Source organism: Glycine max, chromosome 1, assembly GCF_000004515.6.
Source record: "Glycine max cultivar Williams 82 chromosome 1, Glycine_max_v4.0, whole genome shotgun sequence".
In the NCBI taxonomy this organism is placed as follows: Eukaryota; Viridiplantae; Streptophyta; class Magnoliopsida; order Fabales; family Fabaceae; genus Glycine; species Glycine max.
The window spans coordinates 4,656,005-4,669,724 of record NC_016088.4 but is presented as its reverse complement, the minus strand read 5'-3'; the positions used below and the strand labels follow the sequence as shown (position 1 = coordinate 4,669,724).

General features: G+C 30.4%; 2 protein-coding genes across 3 annotated transcripts; one reads left to right on the top strand and one right to left on the bottom strand.

The window, feature by feature from the left end:
* The first annotated feature begins 1,066 nt into the window (after positions 1-1,066).
* On the top strand, positions 1,067-7,243 carry BZIP109 (bZIP transcription factor bZIP109). 2 transcript variants are annotated; one of them, NM_001250202.2, is made up of 14 exons: positions 1,129-1,233; positions 1,305-1,366; positions 1,864-1,941; positions 2,052-2,130; positions 2,318-2,388; positions 2,626-2,727; positions 2,917-3,006; positions 4,244-4,318; positions 4,610-4,642; positions 4,831-4,908; positions 5,218-5,283; positions 6,089-6,198; positions 6,676-6,780; positions 6,945-7,243. In NM_001250202.2, the coding sequence occupies exons 1-13, from the start codon at positions 1,173-1,175 to the stop codon at positions 6,764-6,766; spliced, it is 996 nt and encodes a 331-aa protein (NP_001237131.2). In that variant the 5' UTR covers positions 1,129-1,172; the 3' UTR covers positions 6,767-6,780; positions 6,945-7,243. The 2 variants fall into 2 exon arrangements, 1 of the variants encoding a protein (NP_001237131.2); XR_005887440.1 differs by having other exon boundaries at positions 1,067-1,233; positions 6,089-6,780.
* A 3,317-nt stretch (positions 7,244-10,560) lies between these two features.
* Positions 10,561-13,720, bottom strand: LOC100796307 (probable pectate lyase 3). The gene is made up of 4 exons (XM_006573027.3): positions 13,360-13,720; positions 12,404-13,055; positions 11,867-12,109; positions 10,561-11,088 (listed from the first exon to the last, which is right to left on the bottom strand). Exons 1-4 carry the CDS (start codon positions 13,584-13,586, stop codon positions 10,864-10,866), a joined length of 1,347 nt encoding a protein of 448 aa, XP_006573090.1. The 5' UTR covers positions 13,587-13,720; the 3' UTR covers positions 10,561-10,863.

Here is a 13,720-nt window from a genome sequence, read left to right as displayed (position 1 = left end):
TTTTCACCTTTTATTGTATTTTTTTTTATTTTGTATACTCCAACAGTGATTAATATAATGAATGAACTATATTTTATATTTAATTTTATAGGTTTATATATTATATGTTCCAACATGATAGACAGTAAATACTTTCTTCATTGATAATATAATGGATGTATTATATTTTATGCTTAATTTTATAAGGCGTATATTTTTAACTTATAACGAATCATCTTTTTTCTAATACTCAACCGTTGAATAACGATGTGAAAATTGTAAAAGAATATTTAAGAAAATGGTTTTAACACTTTATTTTTTTTATGTCCTCTTATAGTCAATCATTTGTAATATGATAAGTTTTTTGTAAATGTCTTTTTGTCATTAATATAATTTCATAAAATTAATTAATTAATTAATTAATCAATCTAACGTTACACATATTAATAACATATAAAATAATAACTTAATTTTGGTAGAATATTTCGAAACCTTATAGAATCATGTTAGTAATATTTTAGATTTAACACTTATTACTTATTACTCTGATGTAATCACTCATACGTTAGTTTCATATTTATAATATCATTTAAATAAAAGAATTTTAGAAAAAAATAGAAGTGAGAGGATATGATAATGTTTATACTAATAATTTTATGCAACAAGAGAGACTTAATTGAAAATTTAAAATTACTTTAAGGTATCAAAATGACAATACATGTTAAGTTTAAAGACTAAAATATTAGTAAGTGATTAAATTTAATGACTAAAATGATAACAATTTGTTAAATTTAAAAACCAAATTAAAATTTTAACTTTTTAACATGTGACAACGACTGAATAACACATAATAATAGTTATCATGTGATTATAGAAAGTATCATGTGAACACACATGTGTTTGAGTTAGTAGAAAAAAATAAATTATAAAACTAATATATCGTACTTTTTCAAATTCGAGAACAAAATTTAATTTCATCTTTTAAGAATCAAACTATCAGCATCTAATAAATTATAAAAACAAAAATAAGTATTTATTTTAATTTCACCTTGCTAACAAAACAAAACACAGTCGTTTAGGAAGGCGGTTCCCCGTTCGTGTTTGGGTTAGTAGTCAAAGTATTTGATAGTGCAACCCAACCTAACTAACGATTAACCAACCTGCATCACGCACGTCTCTCTCTCTCTCTCGCCATGGCTATGGCTATGCAAAGCGGAATCGGAGTCTCCAAGATCCTCATCATAGCAGGAGCAGGTACCTCACTCTCTTGATCGCATATCAGTAACTACTTTTGTCACTTCTCTGATTTCACTCTGCTCCTCCAGGTTACACCGGCACCGTCCTCATCAAAAACGGAAAACTCTCGGATTTAATCGGCGAGCTTCAGGTTTTTCCCATTCCACCGCCTTTGCTTTCCCCTTCACCAAAACACAATCTGCTTCTCTCTCTTAACTTCTATTTTTTTTTTCAAATCCGCCTGCAAAAATTTGTGTAATCGCTTCTTTTCGGTAATAGATTTTGTGATGATGCTGTTGAAGTCGAGGAGGTGTTGTATAATTAAACTACTGTTATTTTGTACGAGATGGTGATGATAGAGTTTTGGAAGATTCGTTTTTATCAGATGTTAGGGTTTCGGAAGATTTGTTTTTAGCTTTATCTGATTCTCAGTAGTTGTGACCGTAAATCCATTTGGTTTCCCACAAATTTGGAATTATTGTTTCATGCTGAGGCTGAATACGGTGGCCATCGTGTGTTTTCTATAGTCCTCGTAATTTTTAATTTTTTTTTATAGTTTTTACGACTAATTATTTGTTGAGAAGCTGGATTATTGTTTTTTAATATATGTAAGCTCAGTGTTTACTTTTACTATTTTTTGGGTCGTAGTTGCTGGTGAAGGGATTGGAAAAATCTGGGGAGCATGCTGAAGGTGAAGGTGAATATGCTGATGCCATAGCTGCTCAGGTAACAAACTGGTTGGATAAGTCTTGGTGTCTTTTTGTCTATGAAATAAACTTGGAGGAGAATTTGAAGTTTTTTTTTGGTTACGAAATTATTGCTTGATTTTGCTTTAGGTGCGTCGCCTGGCGAATGAAGTTCGGCAGCTAGCATCAAACAGGCCAATCACAGTACTGAATGGGGGTTCTGAACAAAGTAATATAATCTATTCTACCATCTAATGTAGCTGCTTCTTAAGATTCTGTATTTCACTTTTCATTCTTCTCTGTATTTCGTACTCAGGATGTCCAGAGGTTGATGTGTATTGCATAGGCTTAGAGAATATTTTTGTGTTTTGTCTGCTCCGTACGTTGCTTTTCTAAGTGTTTGTCCTTTTTAACAGGTAATTTATCATCCCTTGTCGTTCCAGCTGCTGCCTTGGGCGCTCTGGGTTATGGCTACATGTGGTGGAAGGTATGGAACTGCTTGCCTACTTGGATTCTTGTGCATTCTTTCAATAGTTTCATTGGTTTATGGTTGAAATTGTATTGTATTTTTCTTTTTTACCAGTATGTGTTTCTAATTATATCATTTAAAAGTAGCAAATTGATATTCATCCCATAATTCTTTTAGATGATTTAATCCATTTAATTTTTCTGATTTATTTGTTGTTTGTGATTTGGATTTCTGTTTTCTCCTTTTCAATATCAGGGAATTTCATTCTCAGATCTTATGTATGTGACTAGACGGAATATGGAAAAAGCTGTTGCAGATTTAACCAAAAAGTTGCAGCATGCCTCAGATGTCATTGCTGTATGTGTCCATTTACTTATTGGGATTTTCTTGTTATATCTTTATGTAACTATGTTTGTTAGGTACTGCATACTGATTGCACTTGAAAGCTATGAGGCCACATTGTCATAGAATATCAATTGATGAAGAATTTGTCATAATACTCAGTTTTTTACTCTTATAAGTTCCGCTCAATTCTTTTGATGGCAGGATACCAAGAAGCATTTGACCCAGAGAATTCAGAATTTGAATGACAAAATGCTCAAGCTGAATGAGTTGCAAAGGTCAACTAAGGATGAAGTACGCCTTTTGCCACATACAAATTTGATGCTTGCACGTGTGCCCACATAATGCAATCAAACAGATTTCCATACACATGTCAAAATGCTCTTACATGCATTTTTTTTTCTCTATTTAGCATATATACTAGTCCATATATAATTCTCTTCAGACAACTGGATCAAGATTCCTTTAGATGATATTGATTTTGACACTCTGTTGATGGATATCTATGTTAGTGAATATTATGTGGTAGTAAGGCATCAAAACTCTCCACTGGGCTGTCTTGATCTCATCCTGATCAGTGATCAGTAATTAAGTGGCTTACATGCCTATCATGTTCATATATTTAGTCATTATTCTAAATACTTTACAACTCTTGAATTTTTATTGATAATGGAATATCAAGTTCTCTAAATGTTTGGTAAGCTCCATACCTCTCCTTCTACCTCATTCAGTGGGAGCATTATGTTTTGGTTTTTGTTCTTGGCAGTAGAACATTCAACATATATTTTTGTTAATTAAATTTATATTGTGCAGAAGACCAGCTACTGTATCTTTACAATTGTTCTTCATTTACCCTTTGTTACCATATAAATTATGCTCCAGTTATATTGATTTTCCGCAATAAATTCAACCTTATAATTTTCAAACTGGCAGCTAACCTTTTTGTGTACCTTGAACCTAATCATTAAAAATCTTCAAATCACAAAAATATGTTTTTTAATTCCAAATCTTGGAATTTTTAACTTTTTTGCTTGGAAAGCTTGATTTAGTTACTTTAATCAAATTGCTCAAAGTATTTCTTGCATTACTAACTGAAGATCTACAAACAGTCTAGAAATATTTAGCATAATTTTTTTTTGTTAGATGTCTATCTTTTCATAAGTTACATGTTATACTGGTAAGCTCTTTCAAATCAGCTGTGTTGTCTACGATAAACGGATAAAGGAATTGAAACCAAGTTTATCAATCCATTTGTATAATAATTTATAAACATTATTTGAAGAAAATAATCTGAAAGCTTTTCCTACATTACGAATTAGGATCTACAGACAGTCTAGAAATATTTTGGATAAAATAATTTTATAGATTCCTATCTTTTTACAAGTGTTGGCATGGTGGTAAATCACCTGCTTAGTCCAGGATAAAGGAATTGAAACCAGAGTTTATTAATGCCATATCCATTTCTGTTATTATTTATAAACATTATGGGTAGGAAACTAATCTGTGGTTAATTGTGATACATCTTTCACAGGTTGCTGGAGTTAGAAGTACTATTACTAATATCCATGAAGACTTGGGTTATTTGCAACAAACAGTGGAAACATTGGTATGTAATATGTTTGTTTTCTTGCCGTGGCTAGTTGATTGTTATTGGGGTTGTCTTGCTAGCATAGGAGAGTATGATGAAGGATATTTAGGAGTTTGCCTTGATTATTTGATTTTCATTTGAATTAAAATACCTATCAACTTGTCAGAGTAAATATTATGTTTATGTTTCCCCAAAATTGGTTAGTTGTTTTATTTGCTCATATGTGTGTGTCTGTGCTCACTAATATGCTTGTCTGTTCCGTCTCTTTTATTTGATTTATTCTTATGTTGTATAATTATGCCATTTCAGGATTATAGGTTAGCTGAATTGAGTTCTAAGCAGGTAAAACTCTTTCGTGTCATTGTTAAATTTGGAAAGAAATATGTAATTGTCATAAACATTCTTGTTTCTTTTATTTCGAAAAAATCGAAGTGCTAGAATGATTTGGTATGCATGTAGATTTTGGTACGAGAATTGTCACTCCAATTGATACACCTAAAGAAAATACTGATTTAGTTGTGTGGTTGCAGGATTATGCAAATTATGGATTGTCATATCTCATCGACTATGTACACGGAAAAAGCCAGAAAAAGCCCGAATTGTTGCAGGTTGGGGTTTGTTTCTTATATTTGTCAGTTGTAAATTGTAATTATACTCTCTTTTGTTGTTTGTCACTCTCAACTGTGACTGCTAGATATGTAATTATATTATTTATATAGTCTGGACTCTGGATTATCAGCTGCAAGTGTTATAAGAAACTTAGATTTGCTTGAAGAGCTTATATTTAGAGCTGACTTTTAAATTACGGCTACGCCTTATTCAGATCTTCTCAATTTTATGGTGGCTTAGTTATTAATATATCTGTTTACATTCCTGTTGAGATATTGATCTGATGTTAATTAGTAAATATTCTGCAGGAGCAACTGAAACTTTCAGGGAAGTCCCCTAATTTGATCACATATAAAGGAACTCCAAATCTAATGGTATTCTTCTACCTTGTGCTTTGTTTTCAAACTAGTTTGGCTGTAATATGCTAATATGCTTTTATATTGTATTTATTTAGGGGTGTTCACGGGTTAGGTTTTGTTAAACCTGTTACGCAACCTAGTCTATGGATTGGGTTGGGTCGGGTTTGTGCAATTTTTTTTTGTTTTTACAAACCCAACCCAAACAACCTGATCATAAATGGACTGGGTTGGGTTGGACTAATCGGGTCTGAATATTTAACAAAATATTTTTTATTTTTTAAAATATAAATTTTTTTAGAACAATAATTTGTTTTTGCATAAAGCCTTGTAAGTATATAATGACTAAATGCTCTCAAAAGAGACTAAATTGTGATAATATTTGATTAATAGAATTAATAATTTCAATCCTAATATGATATTTTTATTTTAGATAGAAATAAAGTATTATATTAACATGAGAAAACAAACAAAATCAAGACAGAGATAAAAACAACTTAAAAAATAAAAAAATCATGGGTGGTTTAATTTAATAATTTAATAAACTATGAGCTAAAAATTAATGTGTTTTGTATTTAATAATTAACTTATATAATAATAAATTTAATTATATGATATGGGTTGGGTTAAAAAAAATGAACCTGTTAGCCAATCCATTTATGATCGGGTCGGGTTTAACCCGAACACTAAAAGAAGCCAACCCAATATAATTGGGTCACGGGTAGACCTGGACACTTGAACACCCAATATGGCATCCCACTGTATTAATTAATTTGAATTTTGCTTCTTATAATATGCTCAATGATTCTGTTTTCACTTGCAGGGTCTTAAAGACATTGCAGAAACATTGTCTGGTTTAGACATGTCTGCTTCAGATAGTGTCATGCCAGATGGCGGGGATAAACGAGAGCAACAGCGAAGGCCATTGTTGAGGTTTGAATTAGCTCATTTTTGGTTCTTTGAATCTTTTCCCCTCTGTAGAAGAATGCATTGCATGCTGCACATTCTAAACTCAGATAAATTTTCGGGGCACTATATTTTTCTATAACTTGGGGATGACTGAAGAGTGATTACTGATTATAACTTCAGTTTGCTTCTCACATGCTGTTAAGAGTATGTTCTGACTGACGAGTGATTACTGATTATAACTTCAGTTTGCTTCTCACATGCTGTTTAGAGTATGTTCTTTTCATTGACTGCTTAAATGTTGCTTGGTTAATGTTACCTTTGTATGTGAAAACATAATTTAGGGTAGGGTTGAAGTCCTTGTCTTGTAGGAAGGGCATTTGTTTTCCTCGGGAAGGCAATTTTATTTATGCAGAAGTGCAATGTTACAAAAACAGGAGACTGCAAACATTTAATGATTAATAATCCAACGTTAAATGTCATCTGGTTATTAATGTCTTGTAGGAAGGGCATTGCAAAAACATTGTCCAGTTTAGACAAATTTGCTTCAGATGGTATCATGCTAGATGGTGTGGATAAACTAGAGCAACAGTGAAGGCCATTGTTGAGGTTTGAAATAGCTCAACTTTTTGTTCTTTGAATCTTTTCCCTATGTAGAAGAATGCGTTGCATGCTGGGCATTCTAAATTGTGATCCTGATAGTTGTTTCCGTTGTTGTGCTTATGCTCAATCTGCTTGCATTATTTTGATTCAAACATGCTTTGATTTTGCAGGACTAGTTCAACCAACCGTTGATGACAAGGTCTTAAATCATGATTACCAACCTTTTAAGCGTTCGTTCCTCGTTTTTTTAGCAGTAACTTTCAGTTCACTTGTTCATAAATCAAAATATACTTGTGACAGCTATTGTGATTTTCACACTAAATTTTATCCTACATAGTATATTAATAGATTGGATACATTATATATTCAAGCTTGTGAATTGTGATTCTAAATTGTAAATAAAATTTTGCTGTCAAGGTGTATGTTGGTTTGGTGCTACCAGCTTATGCCCGATGCTTTTGGTTTGCTAGATTCATGACTTCTGTTGTATTTGTTTTACCAAAATTGTGATCGCCTCCCACTGTAATTTTTTTTATCGACAAATATTAGTTGTTAGATTGTTAATTTTGTTAATAGGATGATTCGAATCTACGATATTTTCCTCCTTTGTCTTTCACTATGAGGTGGATGTGGCATTATGAATTATGATTTATGAACACCGTCACCAGCTCTATACAAGTTAACTTTTTATGAAGCTCAGCGAGGTTTCCAGTCAGCAATTTAAGTTGTGTATATGCTCATGTTAATTGGTAATCAAATTTAATCGAAATAGGTTTTCCTTGTTTCTAGGTAATTTTAATTGGCAACAAATTCTCTGGTTCAATCGCATCTTCTTACTACGTGAGGAATGTTAATATTTTCTAGACTTTTTTATTTTAATATTATAATTTTGTGAAATTTATATGGTTTATCTTTTGTTAAGTACCTTTCATAGAAGATTTAATCATAAATACTATATTGAAAACTGAAACGTGTTGGATCCAATTTTTAGCATGTACTTACATTAGTATGTTTTGATATATATCTTGGGAGTTTTTAAGCAAAATCACGATTCCGTTAGAATCAATCAAATTCATTTAATTATATGAAAGATTGCTTTTAATATTTAAAATAGTTGAAAGTTCAACCAAAACTTAAATAAATAGATTTTTTTATATTTGGAATGAAGAGAAATTTAAATACTTTAGAATGGATCATATGAATAATTAAAAAAAAAAACCACCAACTTGAATATATTCATTAATGGATTTTTTTTCTTTTTTTAGTAAACCCAAAACTTGCAAATGAGAGAAGATTCAATACTTTACAATGAATAATGTAGTACAATTAATTGTTTGGATTATTTATTAATAATACTTTTATTTGAATAATGTAATACAGTTAGTGCTAGGTAATAGAATCATATGTAGTTATTATATGTGTGAATGTTGATTATGAAATATTGATACTGTCACACCGTTAATACTTGCGCAGAAATCCTTAAAGGAGTGAAGCTGCATAGCTACTAGTACAAAGAAATAGAAGCTGTAAAAGAGACAGGATGTAATTATAACCTGAAGCTCTCCCTCATCAGAACCAGGGACATGTGAATCTTCTTCATGTTCAGCTTCTTCACCCTAAGAATATTCAAAGACAAATGTATTATAAATAGGTTCATCATCCTCGTACTTTCATGATCTCACTGCGCAATCCCCTCCTCCAATGGTATCTTATGGCCTGACATTATTTATCAATAGGAATAATGTAGTATGGGCAATTGAGAGGGGAAGAGTTTTTTCATACTATGAGAATGTGTAAAATAGTTTAGTCTTAATATGTTTTTTAAAAATGAAAGATTTATGTAAAATATGTAATTAAAACTTTTTCTTCACTCGAAAAAGTTGGATTCCTGTCTTCTTCTTGGAAATATTTACACGAAAAAGTACACTAAAATTAATTCTCAGAAATCATAATTTTTTGGTGATATTTTTTTATTAATTGCATATGAAATATGATGATCATAGTTTCTCACTTTAAAATTCCTGAAAAATTTTAAAAAAATTATCTATCAAACACGCCCTTAGTGTAGGTAATCAAATTATATTTATATGAACATTGATTAATCAATCCACCATAAACAAGACACAATAATTGTCCAACCCACAATTAATACAAATAAGAGATGAAGGCATAATAAATTATCTATATTTTATCTTAATTTAAATTTTTTGTAATTTTGAATCAAAATATATTAATGTTATTAATTAATATGAATTAAAATATATATTACTCCTAATTACTTTAAATTAATTAAATTAAATTAAATATTTTTTAAAAGAAATGATTGAGCATTTTATGTTAAATATTTATTTTATATTTAAATTATTTTTTTACTTATTGAATTACAATGAGTTGAAAGATATTCCTCTGGTCTCTAACCCAAGAAAAGAAATCATAAACAGATATTTTATCACACTTAATAACATTATGCATTTTTAAATAAAAAATAGAATTATGTATTTTAACATATAAATCAATCAAATCAAAATTTATTTTTTGTTAATTTATTATGCAAATAAAAGATATTTCTATTTGTTTCTAAATTTTAAAATTTATTCTATTGGTATCAACTATTTTTACTCAATTTACATATCAACTTATTTAATTATTGATATGTATAGTCATCCCAAATTGAATTATCTTTGAAGATATATTTCTTTCATTTTTTGTTTCCTTGATTGCCTTCTATTTTTTTAAATCTATTTGAATTAAAAATAAAAATATTAGATACTAATAATTTTTATTATTACATATAATGATTGTGAAATTTTGCTCAATTAGAAGATACTATATAGATGCATTTTTTATTTTTGAATGTCATAATTTTCTTAAAATTATTTTGTTAGCAAATAAGTATGAGACTAACACATAAACACAAAATAGTGTATGACACCAAAGAAAATATTTATTCAAAAGGATTAAATATAATTTTGGTTTTCCCATTTTGCTCAATTTATAATTTTGGTTCCTCCATTTAAAATAAAGACATTTGGTTCTTATGTTTTAAAAAAATATGTGATTTTAGTCCTTTATTTCAAAATAGAAACCTTTGATCCTCTTATTTTAAAAAATGTACAATTTTAGTCAAATCATCAATTTTGTCTATAATTTATTTCTTTTATTTTGATATAGTTAAATCTTAGATCTAACGTATTCATTTAAGGTATTATCAAAAAATTATTTAATTAGTTGTAATATAAGAAATTAAATATAGATGAAATTGAAGGCTGAACCAAAATTATATATTTTTTAAAATAAGGACTAAAATTGTGAACTTTCTAAAATAGAAGGACCAAATGTTTCTATTTTGAAATATAAGGATTAAAATGATATTTTTTTATAAAAAAAATTGAGGGACCAAGTGTTTCTATTTTAAAATAGAAAAACCAAAATTATATATTGGATAAAATAGGAAAACTAAAATTATATTTAAGCATATTCATAATTGTGTGTAAAATATTTTTAGTAATTTCATATTTATTACTGACAATTTTTTTTATTACTTGCACTTGTTAATAAATAATTATTTTAATAATAAAAATAAGTATAATACGTATGCAGTAAAAAATTATAATATGCATAATTATCATAAATCATTGTTAACCATTATAATTATTAAAAATATGATTACAATCAATTATTATAATTACATTAATTATTATTATTATTATTATTATATAATTTAAAATGAATTCTATTTTAAAAAAATCAAATAAATTTATTGCTTAGAGCTCTTAAGAGAGACATGGGTACAGATTTCTATTGAAAAACATTTCCATATGTCTATATCTACATGCATGTATGTGTATGCAAATGTACGCCATAGCTTACATCACATGCTAATCCAGGGAAACATCTCCATTTAATAAAATTTTGGTGTAATTTCCATTTACAATTTATCAATGAATACATGGAGAAAAAGAATTTTGTGATGAACATATTTTCTTTCAAACAAACTGAGGAAAAAGCAGACAGGGAAAATTATGACAAGGCTTGATTGCTTGGTTTCTTGTTTTGTTCTTTCCTTTGGCAAATAATGGTTATGACTAATCAACAAGGCTTTCCAACAATGCACCTAAGGCTTCCAGCATAACGAGTGAGCCTTCCCACGTATGATCCAGGCTTTGCTGTTATCATGTCCTGCCTTGAGAACGGCCTGTCTGTTATCTGAGAACCACCTTCTCTGAAAAATGCTCCATTCATGTACTCATCATTGATTGATCTCCATTGCCAGTTTTTCCACTCTTGCTCCGGTGAGTACTCCCTCTTTGTTATCTTCACCAACACCAACATAGCAAATTAGTTATGTGAGTCACTCTTGATCTACATTCCAGTTTCATGAATTTTATTTTGTATGTCACTTGAGAGTAATGCAAGACCAAAAAACTAGCAACATTTTATAGGAATTCTTTGAGGTTGATTTGTTTGTAACCCAGTAGCTAAGCATAAACTATCCTCCATTTATACTACTTAGTCAAGAACATTTAGAGTTAAGGAAATTAAATGAACTTGATTGACTGAGAATCAATGCTAAACCAAATAAATATTACTGTAAAAATTCTTTTGGACAGTGAAAAAATTGCTTTGAGTGCTAATAATTAAAGTATGTTAGCTTAAGAAAAAACACACATATTGCATGAAGGCTAAAGAAATTAGAAAAGTACTACTATCTTCTGTAGTAGTCGAGCGCAAATGACACATGACAATACAATTTTGTTTATTGGGTCCTTGAGTTCATCGGAATTTATATATGATGTGCTTGGTAAGAGGGAAATTGGAAGAAATGAAGGGAAAAAGGTTTGGATTCTTAATGTATGTTGTTGAATAACAACATATGGTCCAATTAGAATACTTTTTTTTAAAAAAAAATTTAACTACTAGATCCTACAATTAATCACAATGAATCATTATATTATAACAATTTATGTCTTTCTCTTTCTAAGATGGTATCATGGTGAGATACTAATCATAGAAGAAAAATGATCAACAAAGAAAATATGCACACTTTTATTTGTAAGGAGGAGCATGACTTAGTATATATTTAGATGCATACCTCTTTAGCATATACGTTGTTAGGGGCTATGAATCTGTTGCCCTCACTAATAATGGTAGGATGCTTGCTACCACCAATGGCATACATTTCCCAATGAGTGTAATCGTTGTTAACCACATGGACAAAACCATATCTGCACCTTGGCATCCTTTGGACTAATCTCTTGCCAAAGTGGTTGAATGCCAATGTGATCTGCATTATCTTATCGCCATCATAGCTGTCACTAGCACCAAACAACATCACCTAGGCAAGGAAACATTTTCACTTTCAAAACCAGGAATTAAAAGTCTAAACAAATAAGTGAAAGAAATTAGGATAAAGCATGTTTTTGGTTCATCAAAAGATTGCAAAATTTTATTTTAGTCCTCATAAAACTTTGATACGTACGCGTTTTTAGTCCCTTCATTTATCAAAAGTCATGTGGTTTTAATTAGTTCCTCATCAAAGACCAAAAAACAGGTGTTTCTGTTAAAATAAAAGGACTAAAAACATATACGGAGGGACTAAACAAACAATTGAAATTATTCAACTAATCACCTCATTGTGGTCTGTGAAATGGCCATTAGAGATGGTAATAGCAGTGGAACCCTGAATGGCATCTATCAATCCATCTTTGCAATTTCTCATGGAAACATGGTCAATCCAAACATTGCTGGAGCCAAAGATGGAAATGCCATCACCATCACTATAAGTCCTAAAACCATAGTGGGTCTCAGAATCTCTAATAAGTCCACCATTGCCAACCTGAATGTTAAAAATTTTGATTCCATGGATGATCACATTCTTGATGAACTGGATGGTAATACCAGCCCCATTAGCAATGTAGACATCAACTCCTCTTCCATCAATGGTCTTGTCACTTGTCATAATGAGCTCCTGGCTGAGCCTAATGTTCATGCTACGAGCAAAGATGATCCACAAGGGTCCACTTCTTGTAACTGCATGCCTAAGGGTACCAGGAGCAGGATTCACCATGTCATTATCTAAACTACTGTTTACCACATAGAATGGACCATTCTTTCCACCAATAGTGTTTCTTCCAAAACCTTGCACACAATCTGCAAGCTTCTTGCGATTGTTTGCCCAGTTGGGATCACACCTCCAGCACCTGTCAATTGGGTTTGTTGCCATGCATTTACCACCTCTTCCCCTCAAATTCCTTCTTCCACTCTTCTCACCTATTATGATTCTGTTTTGTCAAACAAACAAAAAAAAAAATGGGAACGTTACTTTCATGGACTAAATTATACTTTTAGGATGATATTCCTAGGAATACTATTACTAGGAATATTATTCCCAACATGTTTGTTTAGCATTTCTTGGAATAAATTTGTATGACTTGAAACAAACACACTCTAAATAAAAAGCCTTATTCTACTGGAGATAAAAAAAAAATACTATATAACCACAATGAATGAATATACATATATATGAACATTTTCTCATGAAATATAACATGATATAGCATTAAGATGACAATTTATAAGACTCACTCGCTAACACTAAAGGTCAAGTTCTTGGTGAGTGAATATGGGTCAGAAGTATAAGCTTGCTGGTTCTCTTTTTCAGCAATTGATGCTCTTTCCTGCCAATATGAATCAACAAGAAGTACTTCACTTTGCCTCTTCCAATATGCTTCATCCTCTTTGACATTGGCATACAAGGTAGGTATCATGACTACCAAACAGGTTAAAAGGTAGAAATTATGAATTTTTGCCATGAAGGTTCTTTTTCCTTTTTTTTTTTATATTTTGGGTGATTATGGCCAAGGGAAAGGTAACCTCAGCCGAATGGATTGAAAGATTAAGAACCCTCCGGCATTGAAATGAATACAAAACTATCTCTATATATATG

Coding starts and splice junctions, on each gene's coding strand:
- BZIP109 (NM_001250202.2), top strand. CDS start 1,173: ATGGCTATGGCTATGCAAAGCGGAATCGGAGTCTCCAAGATCCTCATC. Junction 1,234..1,304: donor CCTCATCATAGCAGGAGCAG/GTACCTCACTCT, acceptor CTGCTCCTCCAG/GTTACACCGGCACCGTCCTC. Junction 1,942..2,051: donor CTGATGCCATAGCTGCTCAG/GTAACAAACTGG, acceptor ATTTTGCTTTAG/GTGCGTCGCCTGGCGAATGA.
- LOC100796307 (XM_006573027.3), bottom strand. CDS start 13,586: ATGGCAAAAATTCATAATTTCTACCTTTTAACCTGTTTGGTAGTCATG. Junction 13,056..13,359: donor TTGACCTTTAGTGTTAGCGA/GTGAGTCTTATA, acceptor TTGACAAAACAG/AATCATAATAGGTGAGAAGA. Junction 11,089..11,866: donor ACAACGTATATGCTAAAGAG/GTATGCATCTAA, acceptor GTGTTGGTGAAG/ATAACAAAGAGGGAGTACTC.